The sequence below is a fragment of the Episyrphus balteatus genome, chromosome 3 (genome assembly GCF_945859705.1).
Source record: "Episyrphus balteatus chromosome 3, idEpiBalt1.1, whole genome shotgun sequence".
NCBI lineage: Eukaryota > Metazoa > Arthropoda > Insecta > Diptera > Syrphidae > Episyrphus > Episyrphus balteatus.
This window is the reverse complement of record NC_079136.1, coordinates 86,356,527-86,380,528: the sequence shown is the minus strand read 5'-3', so window position 1 is coordinate 86,380,528 and position 24,002 is coordinate 86,356,527. Positions and strand designations below refer to the sequence as shown.

The window sequence follows — 24,002 nt, the reverse complement described above, 5'->3', positions numbered from 1 at the left end:
TCAAATCAAGGAAAAAAAACGAAAACCGGTTCTTCCAAAAACCGGTTTTTTGGCCCGGTTTAAAACCGTCCGGTTTAACCGAAAGGAAAAAAAACCGGAAAAACCGACAACCGGTTTTTGTACTAACAACCGCCATCCCTACTGCGCATCGAATTTTTAATCAATTTTTAAACATAAATAAAATATTTTTTTTCAAAAAAAAATGAAGATTACCTACAAAACCTAAAAATTGAACTTTTACTAGCACCCTCTTGCGGTTAAGATAGCGAATTGAAATTTCAACGTTAGTGTTGTAGATAAGTCGAACAAATTTAGGGGGTGGCCCGACCGAAAATCGAAAAAAAATATTTTTTGAACCACACTAATGTATATGTATAAATTAGAAAACCATGACATTATTTTTAATTTTTATTATTTGACATATTAATAGGACAATACATTCATAAAATTTAAGTTTATAAACCCATTTTCGATTGAACATTAAGGACTTTTAAAGTTTTATTTTGTTTTTTTTTTTTTTTAATTAATCTAAAGACATTATCAAAAATGTCGCTCTGGTTTTATAAGTTATGTAATTAAAACTTTTAATACATTAGTTATGCAATTAAAACTTTTAATACAAAAATCCACATCAGGTACAAAAATTATGCTAAACAAAACATACAGATAAGCAATACAATCAAACAAACACAAAAAATACACACACATAAAAAAATAATTTCAATATAAAAAATATAAATAAATGACATTTCAAAATAAATTGTATGAGTTCAAAAGTATGAATTATAAATTTTTTAACCGATGTAACGACGAGCCATTGCTGGGCGGCTAGTACTTGGCACTTCTTCATAACTTGCTTCTGGTGAAGGTTGAGGTTTCTCTTCACGAGCAGCCAAAAGAGCTGGTTTGTATATTTCTGGGGCGTTCAATGCCCGTTCGTAAACCTGAATGTACATGCGACTTTTCTCAACACATCCAGTCAAATGATTTAAAGCTGCCATAAGTGGTTCGAGATATACTAAAATTTAAAATTAAGAATATTAGCATTTTTAAAAGTAAACAACAATATTATTTAAATTTTTTAACAATACAATAACACTTAACGCATGTGGGAGTTAACCAGTGTCGTTTTTGTTTTTTCTATACAATATATTTTATTTTATAATAATAAAAGCACATTTTCGATTAACGCGACTAATTAAAAAAAAAGTGGTTGCAATGACCGAGTAAATATTTTTTAGGCTCAATCTAAGATGAAAAGCGAAAATATTAGAAAACCAACACTAACAAATATATTCAATGCAACAAATGTTTGTTCAGTAAAATATAATTGATATGAATCGAAACAAATGGATAGTCCAGTCAATTTAGACATCCGAGGTTACATTAATTCCCAGCAAGCTGAAATTTGGTAGGATTGTTGGAAACACCATCATAAATTAAATCTAAAAAGTCCTCATCGATCCGATTGGGGCCCTCCTCCCGAAACCATTTCTATCTAAAACCAGATAGAAACAAGTTCTATCGCAACCAGTTCATAAAATATTGACTTTTTTTCGTTCAGTGTATTTGAAATTTTATCATCTTACGTTTTCGTTCACTACAACCACGAATGAATGAATTTTATTTATTTCTTTTTTTTTATAATTTTCTACAATAATTGGATGAGTACATAAACACTCTAAAAATTTCATAGCTATTGCACATTTTCCTTAAAAAAAATTTGAAATCTGTTTTTCGATGCAAAATGTAAAAAAAAGTATTTTATGAAAATTTTTAAAGACCTGTGGTATAAATAAATCTATGGAAATCTAGGTGGTCAACTTTCTTAAAAATATTCCCCTTAGATGAGAATATTTTTAAGAAAGTTTAATTTCAATGTTTTTATATATAAAATTGTACGAACTAATTTTTTGTATAAAGCCTAATAATGGTTCTTATTTATTTTTTCAAAAAAATTTGCTTTAGCGGAATTAAGAATCGACTGCAGTTACATATAGTTGATAAAAAAGTTTCGTGCAGCTATTTAAATGTGAGAATAAATAATCATTTTTAGCAAAAAAAACAAAACCGACTTCCATGGATCAAAACTGGGTTTTATGGTTTTTAAAATAGTTCCCATGGCTAAAAGTGAACGAAATTAAAATAGGACCACACTGCAGCCACCAGCTTTCCACTACAAAAAGAATTATCAAAATTGGTTAACTCAGTCCAAAGTTATGCGGTAACAAACATAAAAAAAAAAAAAAATACAGACGAATTGAATACCTCCTCCTTTTTGGAAGTCGGTAAAAAAAACTCTCAATTTAGAAAACACTTTTAACTTCAAGCAATGCAGTGAAATTTCTATTTATCTGAGTCATTCTCGTATTCAGTTAAAATTAACTTCGTTTCTTATCAAGTGAAAAAAAAGATGATTTAATATTGGGGTATTGCTGAGGTTATCCAAGTAATACGGCCTGTAAATAGATTTTTTAATTAAACAAAACTGAAAACTGCTAAACTTGAGTCCTAAAATGCACTTAGATGTTCGATGTAAAATCGAATTCATGGTAGCGTTCAGTTTTTTGGCTCAGTGCGCCTTCTGTTGGGGAATAAAATATCGGCCTCTATTTTGCTGTTTGATTAATCTAAAATAAGAAGCATTTGGGGAAGTTAAAATTAAACATAAACAAATTTTGTTTCTTTAGAATTTCAAAAACAGACGGAAATAACGCTTTGCTAACGAAAGTTAAAGATTTTTCAGAGCCAATTTGATGCTAATTTAAAATTAATTTTTAACCAGTTTGAATTTAGCTCAAGACCCACAGAACGAGGAAAATCTATATTCTAATTACACTGGTCTGCAAAATTTATCTTTTTTTTCTCCTTCAAATAATTTTTTTGAAATTATGAAAGATTTGACTTTCCTGAATCTAAATCTGATTCCAGAAAAATTCTAGCTTATCATTTTTACTAGGTACTATATATCAAGTTATGCATTCGTACAAAAAAAAAAAGTTGAGATAACATTTTTCCATGACATTACGATGATAGACAATGCCAAAAAAGTGGGTCCCGGAAGTCCGTCTGTCCGTCTGTCTGTCAGTCTGTCAGTCTGTCTGTCTGTCTGTCTGTCTGTCTGTCTGTATAAGGAGCTACAGCCTAAACGGATGGACCGATTGATGTCAAACTTGGTATGTAGCGTTATTTGGCGACTCTCCAGAGGGGTTTTTGGAATTAATTTTTTTGGACCAAAAATAACGGTACTTGTCATATACCGATTTTAGTAAAATTGAAATATCTCGAAAACGGCTCCAACGATTTTGTTTAAAAAATTCAAGTGTTAGTTTTAAGCTAAGGTATATTTTCTAATGAAAATTTTTTTTTTGGAAATCATTATTAACGGTACCTGCCATAGAACCGTTTTTTTCAAATCCGATTATCTCCGAAACTGCTTATTCGATGTCAACGAAACTTTTTGTGAAGAAGCATTTATGTAATTTGAATATAAACCAAAAATAAAATTTCCAAAAAAAATATTTTTGGATTTTTAAAAAAATTTTGAAAATTTTTTTTTGAAAAATCAAATTTTCGAAAACGGGACATTGAATTTTTTTGAAATTTTGTTTTTAGATGTTGATTAGTGATTTCTACAAAATGGCATACCAATTTTATTTTAAAACTTTTTTTCCAAAAAATTATTTATAAAAAATTAGTTTTTTAAAAAACGACTCTAACGATTTTGAAAATTTTTTTTCTAAAAATGCACCTTAATATATCAATCAAAACTGCATACTTGTTTTGGAGGGCAATTTAATTTCAGATTTTATTTTATTTTTTTAAAAAACGAATTTTATTTTTTTTACAAATTTCTATATAAAAAGTCTTAAAAATTTAAGCAACTTTAACTCTAAGAGCAAGTTCGTGCGACCCAGTCGTGCATTTTATTTTATACGTGTTTTGTAATTTTATATACTATTTTTCTATAAAGAAATATCTTAAATTAGGATTTTGAGCTATACGCGTTAGAGAATCACAAAATCAAGAAAACCTCAAAAAAACTACTATATCTCAAAAACGGGAGCTGATCGAAATTTTTTTAATAAATACTAAAATCTACATATAAGAAAAGTATGTTTTTGTTCTTGGGAGAAAGTAATATGAATTTTTAATGATCAGTTTCTTTATGGTAAATGCTCTGTTATAGCTATCAGTAAAATCAGAGCCGGTTTTAGGGGGGGGGGCAGCCTGGGCCGTCGCCCAGGGGCGCAAGAATTGAGGGGCGCCGCAGGCGCCCCGAACTTTTACAAAAGTTATATAAATAACGAACTCTTTCCAATCGATGTTTTATTTTTTTTTACATTCACAAAGGCGCCCCAATTTTTTTCTATTTTACATTTTCAAGGGCGCTCGTATTGTTTGTCCTAAACTTTTTGAAGAATGAAGGCGCCCCCATCATTTTTCATTTTACATCGAACACCTCAGAGCCTTAGTTTCATCAGCGAACATTGAACACAGAGGAAATAACTCTGGTTGAAAAAGGAGCTACAAAAAACGCTTGACAACGAATTCGGAGCGACCCAGAGTGCCCTAGAGCTCACAACGAACAAACCTTATACTTATAAAGGTATGTTGTTTTCGATTGGCCGTCCGGAAGCGCCTGGAATCATTAAGAAGCGTGCTGCAAGTTTTTTATTCTCCTAGTGAAAAAACAAAAACAAAATATTTGATTTTTCACCAATACAGATATTAAATTTTAGAATTGGGTGGAAGCGATTCAAAGTTTTTTATTGGATTTCGGAATGAGTGAATCAATGAGTGATTCCAATCGAAAACGACATTAATGTACCTAGTTGAAAAAGTTTTTGAAAAAATATTGTTCAAATAAAACCAACTGTACCTAATCTTTAAATGTGTTTAAACAAAAAAGTCAGAGATAAAGGTAGTCTTGTCAATTGAGCCTAAATGACATGAATAATTAATTTTTTTTTTTAAGTTAACCTTTTTAAGTTAATACACTGCACATTTTTAATAAATGCATTAACAAGTATATGAGAGGTAAGACATAATCTGCTATTGCTTTTTTTCGTGATTTAAAAAATTGTTTTTAGATGAATTTTTTTTTAGAGGCGCCACTTGCAATCTTGCCCAGGGGCGACGGTAGTGCTTAAACCGGCACTGAGTAAAATCCATCAGTAAAAATTTTGTTTAGCTATTTTAAATGCTTTCAACTTTTATTTTGAGCAAAATATTGATGAAATAAGTTGGGAGCTTATTTCAAATATTTTTTTCAAAAAGAAGCAATGCATTTGGTGTTAAATTTTATTCACAAATCCATTTTATAAATTTTACTGTTTAGTAAAATGAAATTTCACCAGTAAAATTTATAAAATGAATTTGTGACTAAAATATAACACCAAATGCATTGCTTCTTTTTTTAAAAGTTAGTGAAAATGTGTTTTTAATTTATTTCATCAATACTTTGCAAAAATTACTATTCAAAATAGCAAAACAGAATTTTTACTGATGGATTGCTTCGAAAACAGCAAAAAAAATGATTTTTCGAAATTTTCTAACGGGAATATAATACAAACGTAACGTGCTAGGCCAATTTTGACTTCGGATTAGGAATCAGCACACAAAATTATGAAGATAATTGTGAGTTGTATTGTAACTGTTAAAGGAAGAATCAGGGCCACTTAAGAAGAGCTTGGGGGAGGGGAGCCGGAAACCACCCTCGATAGCGTAATAGTGTATTTGAGGCCTTATGTATTCCTAGGGATGAAATACGGACTTATTAGGTGTGAAGACCTAAGTAAGTAAGTATCAGTTAAACAAAACGGATCTAACCGAATGGAGTAAGCAATTACTAAACAATCTTAATCTCATCAGGAGGTTCAATACAAGCTTAAATCTAACAAGCTTAAATCTAACAAGCTAACTCAATCTTGACTGAGTAATTATTTAAAATAAACAATCATCTTTCTTATCTTATATATAAAAAAGAGTTCGTTTAGTGTGTGTGGCCGATAAACTCGCGTTTGGCTGGTCCGATTTTGGTAATTTTTTTTTTGTTTGAAAGGTATTAATATGTAGATGGTTTGTATCAAAAAAAATAATACCTTTTCTCACATCTTTACATAGCTGTCAATTTGTACGAGTAAAAAAACACTCTCGCTTTTTAAAAAATTTAACTAATATTCACTTTGAGTGAAACAAATATTTATTCGTCTTGTGATATTTTATTCAATCTCTGATCTTTATTGAGGACAAATAAGTAAAGCATTGGCACAGTTAGGATTGGTTGTTCCAAATCGAACAGACCAAGATGTTCTTGATCAGCATTACCAAATTTCATATTTGGAGTCCGAAAGACTTTACAGATTTTTGTGAAAGTTCGTTTGTGTGATAAGGCCCATCCATGTTTTGTAAATTATAACTGTATGCCTATGCGGTAGGTGGCACTGTTGTCAAATTAAAGGCAAATATTCCATATTTGGAGTTCGAAAGACTTGACGCTGTTGTCAAGTTATAGCTAAATTCCATATTTGGAGTCCGAACGGCTGTATAGACTTTTATGAAATTTTTTGCGTTTGATAAGGTTCATTCGAGACAGGCTTTGTTTTAGAGTTGGACCTGGTACGTGGCGCTGCTGTCAAGTCATGAGCAAATTCAATAGTTGGGGTTCAAAGAGCCAAAAAATATCATGATACAGTCAAATAAGGTGAAAAAAGGAGTAAACCGCGGAATGAATGCTAATAGAAATTTTTTTTGCTCAATATATTTGTTTTGTCATCCTCAAAAGTTTAGAAAAATCTCATGCCGCAAGTCGCGATTATCAAAGCGAAATGGAGATTTTCAAAATAAGCAATAATAGACAATGGTATTATATTCACATATGATACAATACTTCGAGGTATTTTTTAATGCTGATGCCAAAAAATCTAGACAAGATCAAGACAATCTGACGTCTCTGAAAAAAGTTTACCTGTTTTTCATTTGTTAACCCTTATTATTATAACAGTTGCAAAATTACTACCGAAAAACCCTTAAAAGTTATGGTAGAGGGACAAAATTTAGCATGAAGGTTTTCATATCCATTATCATTAAGAATCAAAACAATGCAATGAAAAAAACATTCATACCTATGAAAAATTGGTATTTTTTGAGAAATGGGGAAATTTTGGTATATGCACTAAAAAACAATCTTATAACTAGTGCTGATAGATTAATTTTTTTGTTTCTATCTTTGTTTGGATATTCTATAACTTATGTCAAAAATCTAAAAAAAAATCTCATGTCCGCAAGTCCTAATTTTGCAGTTTAAACTAAGTTAGGTGCAGTTTAAAAAAAAAAATAATAAGAAAACTTTGGAATTTTATATGTTTACCAGCATAACCGACATGATTTAAAGGTATTTTTACACTTAAAAAAAAAAACAGATATAACTTTTTTCAGAGACGTCAGATTGCTTTGATTTTAGATTTTTTGTAATCAGCATTAAAAAATACCTCAAAGTTTTATATAATATGTTTATATAATACCATTGTCTATTATTGCTTATTTTGAAAATCTCCATTTCGCGATTTGATCTTGAAAATCGCGACTTGCAAACATGAGATTTTTGAGGTATGTTATAGAATGCCAAAACGAAGGTATTGAGCAAACAAATTTCTATTAGCATTAATTCCGAAGTGAAACCCTTATTTGACTGGATTATCAAATTTTAGTAGCGATTGCAAGTGATTGAAAGGAGTTCGAGACACATACAATTTTGTTTTTAAAAACATTTTTTTACTATATTTGACGCAAAAAACCCGTGCCAATAACAGAAAATAACAGTGGCATGCATACAACATACATATCACCTGGGAAAGCAAAATTATTGTAACTCCATAGGATCTGTTAAGAACATTTGCTTTCCGCTGAAGATTTATGTTGTTATACCTTAATAATAATATTAATGAAACTTCGTACACATTCCAATTAAAATTATAATAAATAGCTGTCAGACAAATGGTTTGCTTTTTTTAATACTTTATACAATTTTATGTTTGTGCTCCATGTATCAAGTTGTGGCCCGATTTTTTTGTATTGGAAAAGGTTAATACATTACAAAGCCAAAAATTGAAAATAAATACTAGAAAAATGCGGAACGAAGTCCGCCGGGTCAGCTAGTAATATATAAAATCAAATCAAAATCTTCGAATCAAAATATATAATAAAATCATACCTTCTGCCTCATGAGTAATGAATTCTCCCTTTCGATGCTCTAACGCACAATGCTTAAAACTGTCCAGACTAACAATAGCTTGTTGCAATTCGGCCAAAGCTTCTTCGCATTTATCAAAAGCCGATTTGTATTCTGATGGCATTGGTCTCTTGAGTACCTCTTTCAAATTACGATGCAGTTTATAGCTACTCCAGACGGCAAATTTAGTTTGAGCTGAAACACTCAAAGTATTTGGAATAGTCTTTTGATCGTAAACAGTTTGTGAAATATATTCAGCGTGAATAGCAAATTCTAAATCGCTATACAAAAGGAATAATTTATGAACACCTTTTGGTTCTAATCTGAAATAGGAAAAAGAAATTCATGATTTTTTGGATTTTTTTGTTGGTTGCTGGTTCTTACGATTCTGGAGTAAGACCAAGCTCTTTCATGGTTGCTTCTATATCAATTCCAGAAACATCGGGATCTTTTTCTGATTGTTTGTAATTCGGACGTTTTTTAGTTCTTGGATTCGAAGAAGACGAAGTGGAAGGAAATCTGGGAGTGGAAGTGCTTGCATGGGCTGAATTAGCCAAAACACTTGTAACTGTGTTTGATGCGTGTTGCGGAGAAGCACCCACGAGGCCATAACTAAAACGCAAGTTAACAAGCTTAATAAAGTTCTAGATTATGAATTTTTTTATTAATAAACTTACTTTAATTGAGAATATTGAGGAAAAATAATTGGATTCATTGGATTTGTACCAATATCAGAAGAATAAGGAAGAACTTGAGAGCCACCACTGAAACCAGGTGGTGCATAAGTCTGACATGGTTCTTTATTTGGAGCTGTGAATCCTTGACCACCATTTGGTGGAATATTGGAATCATCAATTACCTCGCTCTCATCAATTGTTACAAGCTTTTCTAGGTAGTTGCACATATCATCCATTTGATTTTCCATTTGGTTATTTAATTCAGAAGTATTGACAGACATTTTTTTAAGTTTATTTTAATTTATTTGTTAATTATAAGATTAAATCAAATTTTCTTATTATTGCTTTGTGATTATAACTTGTTACACACTCCAATTTAAAAAATACAGTAATTCTTGCTGCTGGTTGATCTACTCAAAATTGCAGTTGGTTTTGAAATGTGTATTTCCAAGAAATTTAAAAACTAGTCGCAGTAGAGGAAATTTCTTCAGACAGTATGGCGACGCGACGGTTGAATACAAAAAATAAATTCGGAGTAATGAGTGCGTTCAGAGAATTTTGGGCTTTTTTTAAATTTCAAACCACAGGTTAAGGCCTAGTACGCAGTGGTCCGTTCTTTTATTAAATAAAGTTAATTTTGGTTGTTGTATCAAAAAATCATTGTTGTTGTTTTTGTTAGATTTTTTTAGAAAATTTCAATTCAAATAAAGGTAATTTTTTATTTCTAAAGTCAACTCACAATAAATGTGGCGACAATTTTTGAAATATAAAGTTATAGGGGTATTTGCGATCCGGTACAGCGAAAAGGTGTAAAATTGCTTAATTTTATTTACCTACTACTACAACTACAACAAACAAATTTTGCACCATTGTATTTTTTTTTTGCAATAGGGTTAAAGGCTTAACTACATACACCACTTTATGAAAAAGTACAAAAGTGAAAATATTTTTTTTTGGCTTTTTTGCATAGTTTTTCGGACTGAAAAATTAAAACGAATGATGCAGAAAGCTTATTTTTTGGTCTAAAACAACAATTTCTATACTCTTTATTTGTTCAACAATCTTATCAGGATCCATTTAAGACTTTTATCTGAAAAGCGCATTGCGTATACCTCGAAATATTAACATTTCAATACAACCATGTCAAACAAATTTTTGATTATTTTTTTCTATGACAGCTTTTTTCAGACCTCATTTTCTCCGCTTTTTTTTTTGATATTTTCAGATATTTCTGTATGAACACAACAATTAAACTTCCTCTTAGCACTACAGTTTTTATCGAGAGAAAGAAAAATCTGGATAATTATCTGGATTTTTCAAAAATCTATACAGATAAAGTTTTTATTGTTTTTAACACGTAAATTGTTTTGATTTCAAAAATCTCGATGTTGTTTTTTTTGCACAAAATCTATATCGATAAACAAAAAACACACCTATTATCTCATTTGGGTTCTACTGAAAACAGGCTATTAGTGCCTGGCTACGCAGTGATTTTTCAATCGATTGAAAAATCACATGCGGTGGTTACACACTGTTGTGCCCAGTCACGTTCCACTTTTACATTTTCTAGGAACAAACGTCAAAAAGAGGAAAAATTAGCAATGGAACTGTACTGCCCTCAGAAAATTCGGTCCCCTTCGTGAGCATCTCCCCCCTTCACTCCTCATCCCTCTTGCCTACAAACTCACTGCTTAGGCGATTGGAAAATCACCGTGTAGCCAGGCACTTAGGGCCAGTTGTACAAATATTTAATCCGTGGATCAGCAACTTTTATCTTCTAAAATCGGTAGCAAGGCTGAAGTTTATCACTGGTTCAAGGTTCATATATGTAGAAATAGCCACAATTATGGTGGGCTGATCCACGTTTGTACAACTGGCACTTAGTGCCAGTTGTACAAACGTGGATCAGCCTTGGTTCAGATATTTAACTCGCCGATTTCGGCTAGTTAGCTGCGGATCATCAACTAGCCCTTAGGGCCAGTTGTACAAACGTGGTTCAGCCTCGGATCAGGAATTTAACCCACCGATTTCGGCGGATTAGCTGCGGGTCAACTTCGGTTCAAGCATGGATGTGGCTATTTTTACATATGTGGACCTTGCACCAGTGCTAAACCGGAACCTTACCACCGATTTCAGAAGATAAAAGTTGCTAAACCACGGATTAAATATTTGTACAACTGGCCCTTAGGGCTAGTTGTACAAACGTGGTTCAGCCTCGGATCAGGAATTTAACCCACCGATTTCGGCGGATTAGCTGCGAGTCAACTTCGGTTCAAGCATGGATGTGGCTATTTTCAAATAATGTGAACCTTGAAAGAGTGCTAAAACGCAACTTTACCACCGATTTCAGAAGATAAAAGTTGCTGATCCACGGATTAAATATTTGTACAACTGGCCCTTAAGGTATAACTACAAGTGCCACTTTTAGCAAAAAGTGAAAATTTTCAAACTCATTTTCCGACTGGTTTTTCGGCCGCAACATTTAAAAGAATGATATAGATAGCTTATATTTTATATAATTTATTATTTTTAAATGTTACTTTTGTAAATTTTCCACTTTTTGCAAAAAGTGGCTATTGTAGTTATACCTTTAATCAAAATGAGTTTTGCGGGAAAGTCTGCATGTAAAAACAGACTTGGTAACCATGGTAGATGGTTACCGTTGGAGAAATACTTGAATTCGGACTAATGATTGCATTCAGTGATTTTTTTCCCTTTTGCCACAGAAAATAAATTCAAAGATGTAGAAGAAAGGAAATTTTATTAAATCATTAGCTGCGTTCCATTTTAAGTGTAGCCCACATCAAAGGCGACCGATGACAAAAAACGTTGTCGACAGTGTGTTTGTATGAAAAAATTCTTATGGATTAATTCTATGGTTTTTTCCAATACAAAAACGTTGCAAGGTAAAACAAATTTCAAAATAAATGCAGAATCGATTTCCACCCGCCTGTAAATATGAACAAAAAAAAAATTAAAATTTGTGCACAACAAAAACATTTTTTTTTTTTTGTAAGGCCTTAACTACATTGGCTAAAAAAGTGAAAAAATACATAAGTGAAAATTTTCAAACGCATTTTTGTATAGTTTTTCGGGCTAGAAAATTAAAACAAATGATGCAGAAAGCTTATTTTTTGGTCTAAAAAACTCTTTTTCACATACAAAATAATTTCGCTAAGCAGAAAAAAAATATTTTCACTTTTGTACAAAAAGGGGTGTGTAGTTAATAGCCTTATCACACCAAGTCAAAAACGCGGTTTTTGCGAAAAACCCTAAAAACCTATATCAAAAACACGAGTTTTTCCATACATTTTTCATAAACCACAAGTTTTCGTAAAACACAAGTTTTTGATTAAACTTGCCAAAAACCTGAAAATGAAAACATTCAATTCCAAACGAAATAACCAAACAAACCTTTTCAGGAATTCAGCAACAATCCAGCAGACAAAAAAAAAGAACTGACAGCAGACAAAAAAAAAACAGAACTGACAAGCAAAGATAACTTATTAGGGGTATTTACGATCTGGTGCAACAGGCGTAGTAAAAATGTAAAATTTTATTTTTTTACAATAGATCGTGAACGCCCCTATCTATAGTAAATATTAAAGGCAAAGTGACGGACCCAAAAGTGCATCAGTTATTCTTTGCTGACGATGGAGCCATCATAAGTGAAGACCCGATATCCCTGCAACGAGCACTTGATGTATGATGGATGTTCTAGAAGGTAGTGGGTACCGCATAAGCACGAAAAAGACAGAATACCTATGCTGCCCATTTTCTGATCCACACAGGCCTATTCCTGACATTTATTTGAATGGTGTAGTGCTTCCCAAGTGTGAAAAGTATAAATATCTGGGGTCTATGATAAATAACGAAGGTACTTGTGATGACGATATCAATCATCGCGTAAGCGTAGGGTGGATGAAGTGGCGGGAAAATTCTGCTATCTTCTGTGATCGAAAAATGCCCCCTAAGCTGAAAGGAAGGCTCTACACCGCAGTTGTGCGTTCAGCACTCACATACGGTTCACAATGTTGGACAATGTACAAAAAGTATGAGAGTAAGTTAACGGCAGCTGAGATGAAGATGCTTCGTATGACAGCAGGAGTAACAAAGCTTGATAGAATTAGAAGTACGAAGATCCGAGGAAGCCTTCATGTTAAAAACACCATCTCCCAAAAAATTGAACACGACCGACTCAGTTGGTATTGCCATGTTCAAAGGAGAGATCCTGAGAACCCCGTCAAAAAAGCAATATCATACAACGTTCCAACACGAAATAATAAGAAAGGTAGGCCTAAAAACTCCTGGTACAAGCAAATGCAAAAACACCAGCATTCAGTTGGCCTCAGAAACGGAACAATACAAAACCGAGAGGCTTGCCGCCGATTTCTGAGGTCAACCCGGCGAACCCCACAGGCGGATCACTAGTGTGAAGCAGTAACGTGGGAAGGTTATGATCCCCTCGACATCGAGATCATAACAGCGCCGAGAAAAAGGAAGAAGAAGTAAATATTGAAGCATGAATGAAATCCATGATGTTTTTTTTTAACATGGTTGTTCCTACATTGTTGCTTCTTCTTTTTTTCCATTTTTTATAATTTAATTCTTTGTTTTGTTCGGGTTAATTAATTTTCACAAATTATTTTACATCAAAAGAAACTAAATTACGGGACATGAGTACCGACAAGCCGACAACCATAATAAACAGAATAAAAAAGACAAACTGTTTATCATGGGCGACGCGACGGTGAGCTGCCATCTGTCAAAAATAATTTTACTCTATTGTATTTTTATTTTGCAATAGGTCTAGGGTATAGCAAAAGTGCAAGACTGTTGTAAAATTTTAATCCGTATATTTTGTTGGTGTAGTGTTGTAAGATTTTACACTTTTGCAATGATACAAGACCAGTTGCATCGGATCGTGAATACCCCTATTAATTATAGAAAATGGCAAAGCAGAAAAAATAGACAAACAAAATGTGGGGGACCGAAGAAGAAGGAACTTTGGGCTGAAAAGGAGCCATAGCTCAAAGGCAGCCGAAAAAACGGCCATATTTACATCAAAATGTCTAAAGAATTAGATGGGTGGCCAATATATTATTCTACGGAAGAAATTAAAATGAAACTACACAATTTAACGACCAAATAAATAAAATTATATTTAAATTGCCAGAGTTCATTTTATTTCATCAATTTTGTGATCTCAAGCTGATTTAAACAACAAAAATTAAATCCCATCGAAAACTTGACATTTGGATGTCAAAAAATTTGAAACGTCAAACAAAAACCTATAAATTTGTGGTGTGAACGCTTTTCAGGTTTTTGAAAACTTTTTGCCATAAACCGCGTTTTTGGTTTTGGTGTGAAAAGGCTATAAGCCTTAATAAGTATCACTGAAAATCCCATTTTTTTTCTCTTCGCTGAGTTCCCATTCGTATTCTTGAAAATTCCCAATTTGAAAAAAAAAACTCCCGACCCGACACAACTTCATTGAACAAAACTATTTAGTGTCATCTTCATACGGCTAGCACTACAGCTGTCAAAGTAGAACTCAGACGAAATTAAATTTTTGTAAAGGTACTTTTGAAGATTTTAATTTAAAATAAATATGAATTTCTTTATTAACTATATTTAATTTTGTTTTTATTCTCAACATCCAGCATCATTATGGCTTTGAAATTAATATCTACATCAAAATGTTTCGCCGGTGAACAGCGAGTTTATTCTCATTTTTCTGAAGTTCTTAAATGTGAAATGAAACTCGGTGTTTATTTGCCTCCACAAGCCATAGAAGAACAAATTGCTTGTCCGGTATTATATTACCTAAGTGGCCTTACCTGTACCCATGAGAATTTTATTCACAAATCTGGCTTTCAAAAATACGCCGCCGAGAATGGCCTATGTGTTGTTAATCCAGATACATCCCCGAGAGATGTTAAAATTCCCGGAGAAGACGATAGCTATGACTTTGGATCTGGAGCTGGTTTTTATGTCGATGCTCTTCAAGAACCTTGGTCAAAAAACTATCAAATGTACAGTTATGTTACCAATGAACTAATTGCATTGATCAATTCCAATTTACCAGTCACTAAAAAACAATCAATCACTGGCCACAGTATGGGCGGACATGGTGCTTTAATATCTGCCCTTAAAAACCCTGGATTATATCAATCTGTTTCAGCATTTGCTCCCATTTGTAATCCATGTGAATGTGCTTGGGGTCAAAAAGCCTTTAAAGGTTATATGGGCGATGATAAGGAAGAATGGAAAAATTGGGATGCCACTGAATTGGCATCAAAATATTCAGCTAACCCAATTGAAATTCTAATTGATCAAGGAACTGAAGATAATTTCTTGAAGAGTAAGTCACTTTTGCCAGATAATTTTCTTGAGGTTGCTGCTAGCAATGATCATTTGCAAACAATTTATAAGCAAAGAGAAGGCTATGATCATAGCTATTATTATATTGCTACATTTATTGGTGAGCATGTAAATTATCATGCAAAATTCTTGAATAAAGAATAGATTTGAGGCAATTATTATGTTTTTTGTTTATAGAATTTTATACACACAGCTTTGTGAATGTTAATAATTTTTTTTTTATATTGGAATAAAGCCAAAGTGCTCATTTAATAAAAAGGTACTTGAAAAATACAATGATTGACTTAAGTAGTTTTGTATTTATTAGATAAGGATGGGAATTATTATTAAAAATGCAGCTCATTAAATGCAGCTGATAAAATTATTGCAGACAATTTTATTTATCGGGACAAGTGGGTATAAATACTAACGGTAATCTTGTTGCTTTTCTATACAATGTATGATTTTGAAAATAAATTAAGTTTTCTAGAAGGGCAATTCCATGGTAACTCACGTTACATTCACAAAAATTTCCGATACATAAATAATTTTTTTTGTGTTAATTTTAATATAAATTGATACGAATTAACTATCCATGAACGGAGCATAACCATTACTTTCATAATTAACAAAAAAATGTTTCTTTAATTTTAGTATTTGCTTGGGATAAATAAAAGTATGATGGTAACTCACGTTCCAAAAATCGGACACGAGATTTAAGAGTCCCACAGTATGAAGTTTTTCTGCGAAATTAAGAATCTTAATTTGTTTTAAATGAAGATTCCATACATAAAAAATTACAAACTTTTAATATTAGTGACAAAACCAAACATTTATTCGATATTTCGAGGAAAAATTTGAAAATGTTTAGGTAACTCACGCTACATTATTTTGGTAACTCATGTTACCTGCGATTTGTGGTTCCAAAAGTAAAGAAAAGATGCATTTTCACTCAAGTTTTTTTTAAATCGAATATTGTGTAACGAAGATTGCTTAAATGTTAATTTATTTTAGCAATCACGAGGGCATATTGTCATGATCACTATTAGATTCATCCAATTTTCTGTGGGCTTGTTTTTCCGTCATTTTCATGTGAAATTCTTCTGTAGTTGGCAGCTTATGCTTTAAAAATGCTTTAAGATTATTTATTCTCCTTGAATTTAATTTCTATCCATAAGGGAATACAACAAAGAATCTTTTCTTGCAACTTGCATAAAGTGTTACCGTTTGTAAATAGTAATTTGCTATTACAAAAAGTAAAAAAAACTGCATAATTTGTTCAAAATTCGTGTCCACTTTTTCATGGAATTACCCAGAAGAAAATAGTCGCTCAGTCGTAAATGAAAAATAAGTAAAATGCACGACTGGGTTTCACGAACATGCTCTTAGAGTTCAAGTTGCTAAAATTTTGGTATATAAAACAAAAAAAAAAAAAAACCGTTTTTCAAAGGAATAATACAACATTTGAAATCCTAACTTTTTTATAAATAATTTTTTGGAAAAAAAATTTTTAAAATAAAATTGGTAGGTATGCCATTTTGTAGAAACCACTAATCAACATCGAAAACAGAAATAAAACCGAAAAATTTGATTTTTCAAAAAAAAAAAATGTTTATAATTTTTTTTTTATCCAAAAACTACTTTTTTTGAAATTGTATTTCTTGTTTATATTAAAATTATGTAAATGCTCTTTTATGAAAAAATTCTTTCAAATAAAATTATCTGTTTGGCAGAAAATCTGATTTGAAGAAAAAATAAATTGCACGACTGAGGTCGCACGTACTTGCTCTTATGCTTAAAGTAACTATAATGTTAAAGCTTTTTATTCAAGAAATTTAAAATTAAAAGTAGTATAAAAAAATTAAATCTGTTTTTATAATTAATTAAACCCCGTTTTAAATTATCTTAAAAAAAAAAAAACAAATATGCCATTTTATTTTTTGTATAAAAAAGTATTTTTAGAAAAAAATTTTCGAAAATTGTAGGAGCCGTTTTTTAAAAAAATAATTTTTTATATATAAAAATTTTTTAACATTTTTCAAAAAAAAAGTTGGTATGCCATTTTGAAGAAATATTTAATTTACACATAAAAACTAAATTTCAAAATTTTTCATTGATCCGTTTTCAAAAAATTGATTTTTCAAAAAAAAATTTTGAATAATTTTTTAAAAAACCAAAAATGCGTTTTTTGAAAATTTTCTAAAATTTTAATATTATCTTTACTTACACACTTTTGTATACAAATTTTCATTCAAATCGGGTTAATGTTGTACGAAATATTCAGAAACGAAAAAAACCGTTCTATGACAGGTACCGTTAATAACGGTACAAAAAATATTTTTTTTATTTAAAAAGTTGTCTCTTATGTGTAGTACTACACACAAAAATTTTAATCAAAATCGTTAGAGCCGTTTTTGAAAAAAATTAACTTTTCTATTTCCGTTATATGGCAGGTACCGTTAGTTTTGGTCATAAAAACAAAATTTCAATTTCCTCTCTAGGGAATCACCAAAAACTGCTAACTACCAAGTTTGAAGAAAATCACTTCACTCGTTTAGGCTGCAGCTCCAGATAGAGACAGACACACAGACAGACAGACAGAATTGCCGGACCCACTTTTTTGGCATTCTCCATCATCGTAATGTCATGTAAAATTGTTATCTCGAGTTCGATTTTTTTTACGAATCCTAAACTTGCCCTATAATACCTATATCGCAAGTAAAAAAGAAAACACGGTTATTTTAGTGTATTCCGTTAAATACTAACGGTATATAGGTAAATTTTCTTAAAACAAAAATTATAATTAGATATTATATAATTACAAAATAAAAGAAAAACTTACATCTAATGTACATACATTATGGATTATTTTGAATAAAGAATATTTTTCTAAAGTTAAGTGATTTTACATTTAAGATCAAATGATGACTTTAGACTTCAATTATACAGAGATACCAGATCTCAAAATACTCTCTTTTATCGTGGATTTAAATTGTTTAATGAATTACCATCAGAAATAAAGAATGAAAATAATCTTAATAGATTTAAAAATCTCTTATCAACATTTGTAAAATTAATCAATAAAGTTGGGAAAAATTTATCTTTCCCGAAAAATCGGTATCGGCAATAATTTTTGAATGGAAAAACTTTCTAGTAGAGATTTCCCCTATAAATATACCTATCGGTAATGAAGTTTCTCCCCGAAGTATTTCTATCTTTGTTTTATTAGGGAATAGATCTTTTGAAGCAAAAATGTAAGTTTTTTTTATTCAAAATATTAAATAAATATTAAATAAAATGTAAGAAAACGATTAATAAAGGATGGAACTGGAGGAGGCCCATTCCAATAGTATTTGCTGAGATAAAGAATGGGAATTTTTAATTTCTGTAGCCGAGGACTCCAGGCAATAATAACCGTAGGTGACTCGTTCAGTCATTATAATATATTATATTATAACACACGTAATGTGTATAATCTAAAAAAAAAAGGACTGCTGAATATTTGGGTAGAAAACTTGAACTAACCGTGAATTTTGTAATAAGGTTAGGCAAGAAATAAAATTAACTTGATGAAAAAACAGCAAACAATCAACATCAATGAAATAAAATTATAAATATTGCACTAATTGACATTTTAATTGTTTTACTTTGTGTATTTATTGGTTTTGTTATGTATTCACACTTATTATAAAATTGTAATATAATAGTAAAATTTACTAAATAAAATAATACATACATAGTCATTGCTAGAGTTATATGGCAGGTACCGTTAATAATGAGTTTCGAAAAAAAAAAATTTTCATCAAAAGATAACATTTGATTTTTTTCAACAAAATCATTGGAGCCGTTTTAGAGAAAATTAAACTTTTCCGAAATTAGTATATGACAGTACCGTTATTTTTGGTCCAAAAAAATTAATTCCAAAAACCCCTTTGGAAAGTTTTGTTTTCCAATCGTACCTATATCCAACGAAAAATTCTATAGCGAGAATGGATCACGAAATTTTAAGTAATCATAATGAAAACATGCGCGCATAACTTTCTGTGAAAATTTCATTTTTATTTTCCCCATCATTTACTCGCATATATGCCATTTTGATATTAGCATTTGGATATTAGCCCATGTTAGCTCATGCCTCAAGAGCGGATGAAAACTTTCTGGGTTGCTTTGAGAGAGAAAGATTCTTCGAATAATGTTCGTTCCAGTGTGCATCGGCGGAGAGTGGAGGAGAAGATACAACGACGAACTATACGGGATATACTGCGACATCGATCTGGTCAAAAAGCTGAAAATTCAGAGTACAGCTTACTCGAGATTTACTCAGGCTTGTGGAAAACGAAGAATAGAAACCTGAAAAGAGTTTGCCACTAAAATTTAAAAAAAGAACCGTTTCGTCTACTTTAAAAGAATTTCGGTTTAATAAATTCCTGAGGTCTCATTTTGTTTTAACTAGACGAACCCGCCTAAGTTTTTGAACAATGAAAAAACAAGACATTTCTAAGAAAATTTGTTTTCATTTTTTTTTTTTTTGCGAATGCTGAAACCTCCCAATATCTATCTGGCTAAATTAATAAAGTTTAAGAAGAAAAAAATTAAATAATGTCGTTATTTAAAAATTAATTTTCTTTTTCTACAAATTATTCCTTTCAGTCACACTATCTAATCTAAAGTAGTTATCGCCAAAACAGTAATATAGAGATGTCAGTTATATTAGTCAATTTTGGCATTTCTTCCATTAAAATTCATATGAGTTCTCTCATGTGATTGCTGATGATGTCGTTGACTGAATCTCTTATCGCAAACCGAACAACTGTAAAAGAGGAATGATAAAACTTGGTCGTATTATTATTTATGAGTCTAAAAAATATTTCAAACCTGTATGGTCTGTCACCAGTGTGAATTGACATATGAACTTTTAGAACGTTGGTGTACGCAAAAGCTTTCCCACATTCCGTACACTTGAATGGTCTTTCATTTGTATGTATTCTTTAAATAAATATAACCTATTTATAGTTTAAATGGATTTTTCATAAATTAACAACTTACCTTTGATGTTTATTTCGTGTTGAGCTATCTCCAAAACTGCTTGGACAGAATTTACATTTGTATGGTCTATTGCCTGTATGGGTGTTCATGTGCCTGGGAATTTGGGCAGCAGCAGCGAATTTTTTTCCGCAAATTCTATCCAACAAAAAAGATGAAAATGATTAAGAAGAAAAATTGGGGGACAGTACGATAACTAAGGCGGTGAAAAATAATAATAGAGAAGTAGTTCAATATAAACATTTTTAACTATGGGAGGTGGTCTATCTCCCCCCGTTTAGGAAGGTGGGGGAATTTTCTAAAAAATGACTAAAATTTAAAAAAAAAAATATTACAACACATTTCAAATGTAGTTTTATTTACATGAGAAAGTTAAAATAACGCTCAACGAGTCTCATTTCGAATGTGAAGCGGACTAGACAGGGTACTTTTTAATAAAAAGCTGCTGGCATTAGCGCCTACCTGCCCACGTTAAATAATGAGATCTGAGTGAGAACAACCCAGCCCCTCAGACTTATTTCCCTTAACCACCAGTGGTTTCCTTACCGGTAAAAGGGATCTCTAGTGTTTTTTTGAAGACGCACAAGGCTCCCAACTAAGTATGTTTTAAATATCAAAGATATTTTTTTAGGTGGCACTGTTAATGCCCAAGTTATTGAATACAGCCAAAAAAATAAACATCCTATTTTTCAAATTTCTCAAAAACTAGAAGTCATAGGAACACATGGTTTTCGGTTTTTGATAACGGCCATAATATTATTGACTAATTTTAAAACGTGTTTTATCTCAAAACATGTTAAGTGAATGTTAGAAGTTGTGAATTTTCCCAAACTTGGCACTATTATAGAGATATTTGACATCTAGAAGACAAAATCTTAAATAAAATTTCGGTTTAATTGCCAATTGGTCGAGGTATTCCAAATTTAAGCCGTCACAAAACAAGTTTTGATATAAAACTTGTTTTGAAATTTGTCAATAATATGGGCGTAAGAAATTAATTGAGGTAGTTGGCTCAATTAGTCAATTTTGTATTGAAATTAAAATCCACAGTCTTGTCTTCTTGTCCATTTTCACCAATAGGCATGATCTCGGATGGGATCACAACTCTCCTACTGCTACTCTACTGCTTCGTGAGGTTCACTGGGTTGACCTCAGGAAACGTCGGCAGGATTCTCAGTTTTGAATTGTTCCATGTCTAAGGCCAACCAAATGCAGTTGTCGTTGCATTTGTCTTCTCCATGAGTTTTAAGGCCAGTCTCTTATTCGCGTTTGCGTTGGAACGTCGTATGCTATCGCCTTTTGAAATGGATTCTCAGTTTAGGGGACATTTTTTGGTCACAGAAGATGGTAGAGTTATCGCGCCACTTCATCCACCCTACACTTTTTTTTAAAGTTGATGTCATTAGCACAAGAAACTTGGTTGTTGATCAAAGATATTTGAACTTTTCGCACTTGGGAAGTATTATCCCATTCAGGTAAATGTCCGGAATAGGGCCGCCTGGGTCAGAAAATGGACAGCAGATATATTCTGTCTTTTTCGCGCTTATCCCCATTTAAACCCAATGTCTGACATCTTCTTCCCCAACTTAAAGGGTATTTCGTCCGGACCAATCGCTTTTTCTTTCTTGGAGTTTTTCACCGCCACGCTGTAAAAAACTGTACGGTTGGGTACTTCTTCTTAATTAGGTTCGGCTGTTGATAAAAGTAGTTCAAAGCAGTTGTAAGTACTAAAGCCTGGTACGCTGCTGCTGATGCGAAACGAAATTTTCCATACAAAAATTCGATAACGAAAAATTTCGTTTTGCTTTTCGTTTTTCAGTACGCAGCGGCAGCTCTAGCGAAAAATTGAAGAGTTTTCACTCATTTGTCACTTACTTTTTACTATTCTGTGCATTTTTCTTGACTCCAAGAGCAGTGTTGACGGTTTTTTCGCTTTTAATTCATTTATTTCTTGCTTTGAAAATTATTATCTGTTGATTTTTCTTGATTTTAAATAAATTTTGAATTTTTTTTATTTTGACTTTGACAGAATACTCGACAGAATCTACGAATATTTTTCGCTAGAGCTGCGTACTGAAAAACGAAAAGCAAAACGAAATTTTTCGTTCAAGATTTCGTTAACGAAATTTTTTATGGAAAATTTCTTTTCGCTCTAGGCTTAAAAAAGTAAAAAAAAAACCAAGTATCATAAAGATATTTTTTTAGTTTTTAGTAATTTTTTTGTAAATTGCCTTTCCCTCCTAAACGGGGGAGATAGTAAAAAAAAATTGCTTGCACTGAACAAGACAAGAATCCGTGACTATTTTTCACTGCCTTAGTTACTTTTGCAAAAAATTGATATTTGTTAGAACTTACTCGCATTCATGTTCTTTCTGTTCTGTATGCCGTTTTATATGTTGGCTAAGTCTTGATTGGACACTATAAATATTTCCACATATGTGGCAGATAAATTTATTAATTGGATTAGGTTTTCGACCTCTAGGTTCATTCGTTTTTTCTTTCTTCGACCTTTTTCTTGGTTTTTTGATTTTTTTACTATTGGCAGGTGAAGATTCAGTTTTAATGGGATCTTTAACTGTCTCATCTGGCAGTTGTTCAACGTCTTCACATTGAACTGTATCTTCAAGAGTACAACTATCGTCCAATGTCTCTGATTCATCAATAGCCTTTATGAGGGAAATATGTTAAATTTTTTTTAAATTAAACAAATAAAGAATTTTTAAGTTACTTCGGGAGAAAAGGTAACCTCATCATTATAGATTGTTTCTACTTTAATAAATTCTGCTTCTGGTTCTTCAGACTCTTCAATTTTGACATTCTTTTGGTGTTCCTGTTCTCTGGTTTTTATAAACTTTAACATGTGATAATAAGATTCCTGACAAGTGTTTTGGAAAGTAAATGCTATGTTTAGATCAAGTAAGCACTGATTGCATATTCGATCAGGCATACCATCCAACATTTCAACCTGTTTATAAAAGGATTCGTGAAATTGATGAAAAATAGATAATTTAATTGAAAGTAAAGTTAACTCACTGGGACTCCACCGCATTTAATGATTTTTGAAGCAACATCTACTTCACCCGCTGTAGTGGATGCATCGAATATATATTTCATATCTGAATTTGAACTTTGTAAACATATTCGGCAAATAAGTTGCCAATTTATTTCACTTTTTTCAGATTCCATAATTTTTTTGTGTACAAAATTTTGTTTGGAATTGTTTTACGAAAATGAACGTGCGTGACGTGAAGTTGTGAACGAAGAAGGGAGAAGATAAAATGAAATGTCAATTATAAATAGCTGTGTTCAAGTAACTGAAATTTTTCTGAATAGGGATAGGTTCGTTCAATCCACAGTACACATAAAAAGGTAATATATTCCGAACTGACATTGGTCGCCAAATTGTGAAAAAAGTGACAATTTGGCGACCAATGTCAAACTACCGTAATTCTAATTGTTTAAATTAAAGACGAAAAACGCACAAAAACCGAAAAACCACTCACACAACTAATTTTTTAACATTTATTTACTATTTTTCGAGACGAAACACGCAGAAAATTTGTTATTTTTCAATTTATAATTTTTTCAAATGACATTTTATAAATTAAAACAAAAACAAATTTCCTGCGATTGAAATATAAAAATTAAAGGCCGGCCTGACAAATTGGTGCCCATTTTTTGACAAA

At 31.6% G+C, this 24,002-nt stretch overlaps 3 protein-coding genes across 3 annotated transcripts; 1 reads left to right on the top strand and 2 right to left on the bottom strand.

The window, feature by feature from the left end:
* Window positions 1-697: 697 nt before the first annotated feature.
* LOC129916497 (uncharacterized) lies at window positions 698-9,420 on the bottom strand. Its single transcript, XM_055996487.1, has 4 exons — window positions 8,911-9,420; window positions 8,618-8,845; window positions 8,216-8,556; window positions 698-1,018 (listed from the first exon to the last, which is right to left on the bottom strand). Exons 1-4 carry the CDS (start codon window positions 9,189-9,191, stop codon window positions 795-797), a joined length of 1,074 nt encoding a protein of 357 aa, XP_055852462.1. The 5' UTR covers window positions 9,192-9,420; the 3' UTR covers window positions 698-794.
* Window positions 9,421-14,358: 4,938 nt separating this feature from the next.
* LOC129916055 (S-formylglutathione hydrolase) lies at window positions 14,359-15,658 on the top strand. The gene is made up of 2 exons (XM_055995817.1): window positions 14,359-14,490; window positions 14,574-15,658. The coding sequence occupies exon 2, from the start codon at window positions 14,581-14,583 to the stop codon at window positions 15,436-15,438; it is 858 nt and encodes a 285-aa protein (XP_055851792.1). The 5' UTR covers window positions 14,359-14,490; window positions 14,574-14,580; the 3' UTR covers window positions 15,439-15,658.
* A 4,217-nt stretch (window positions 15,659-19,875) lies between these two features.
* LOC129916062 (zinc finger protein 483-like) lies at window positions 19,876-23,574 on the bottom strand. Its single transcript, XM_055995826.1, has 6 exons — window positions 23,350-23,574; window positions 23,045-23,281; window positions 22,672-22,982; window positions 20,320-20,454; window positions 20,149-20,259; window positions 19,876-20,083 (listed from the first exon to the last, which is right to left on the bottom strand). The coding sequence occupies exons 1-6, from the start codon at window positions 23,500-23,502 to the stop codon at window positions 19,984-19,986; spliced, it is 1,047 nt and encodes a 348-aa protein (XP_055851801.1). The 5' UTR covers window positions 23,503-23,574; the 3' UTR covers window positions 19,876-19,983.
* Window positions 23,575-24,002: the final 428 nt, after the last annotated feature.

Excerpts from the sequence above, each read along its gene's own strand:
- LOC129916062 (XM_055995826.1), bottom strand. The coding sequence starts at position 23,502 with ATGGAATCTGAAAAAAGTGAAATAAATTGGCAACTTATTTGCCGAATA. Across the intron at positions 20,260-20,319 it reads ACACGAAATAAACATCAAAG|AATACATACAAATGAAAGAC; the intron begins GTAAGTTGTTAA and ends ATTTATTTAAAG. Across the intron at positions 20,084-20,148 it reads ACTGGTGACAGACCATACAG|TTGTTCGGTTTGCGATAAGA; the intron begins GTTTGAAATATT and ends CCTCTTTTACAG.
- LOC129916497 (XM_055996487.1), bottom strand. The coding sequence starts at position 9,191 with ATGTCTGTCAATACTTCTGAATTAAATAACCAAATGGAAAATCAAATG. Across the intron at positions 8,846-8,910 it reads CCTCAATATTCTCAATTAAA|TTATGGCCTCGTGGGTGCTT; the intron begins GTAAGTTTATTA and ends CTTGCGTTTTAG. Across the intron at positions 8,557-8,617 it reads CTTGGTCTTACTCCAGAATC|ATTAGAACCAAAAGGTGTTC; the intron begins GTAAGAACCAGC and ends TTCCTATTTCAG.
- LOC129916055 (XM_055995817.1), top strand. The coding sequence starts at position 14,581 with ATGGCTTTGAAATTAATATCTACATCAAAATGTTTCGCCGGTGAACAG.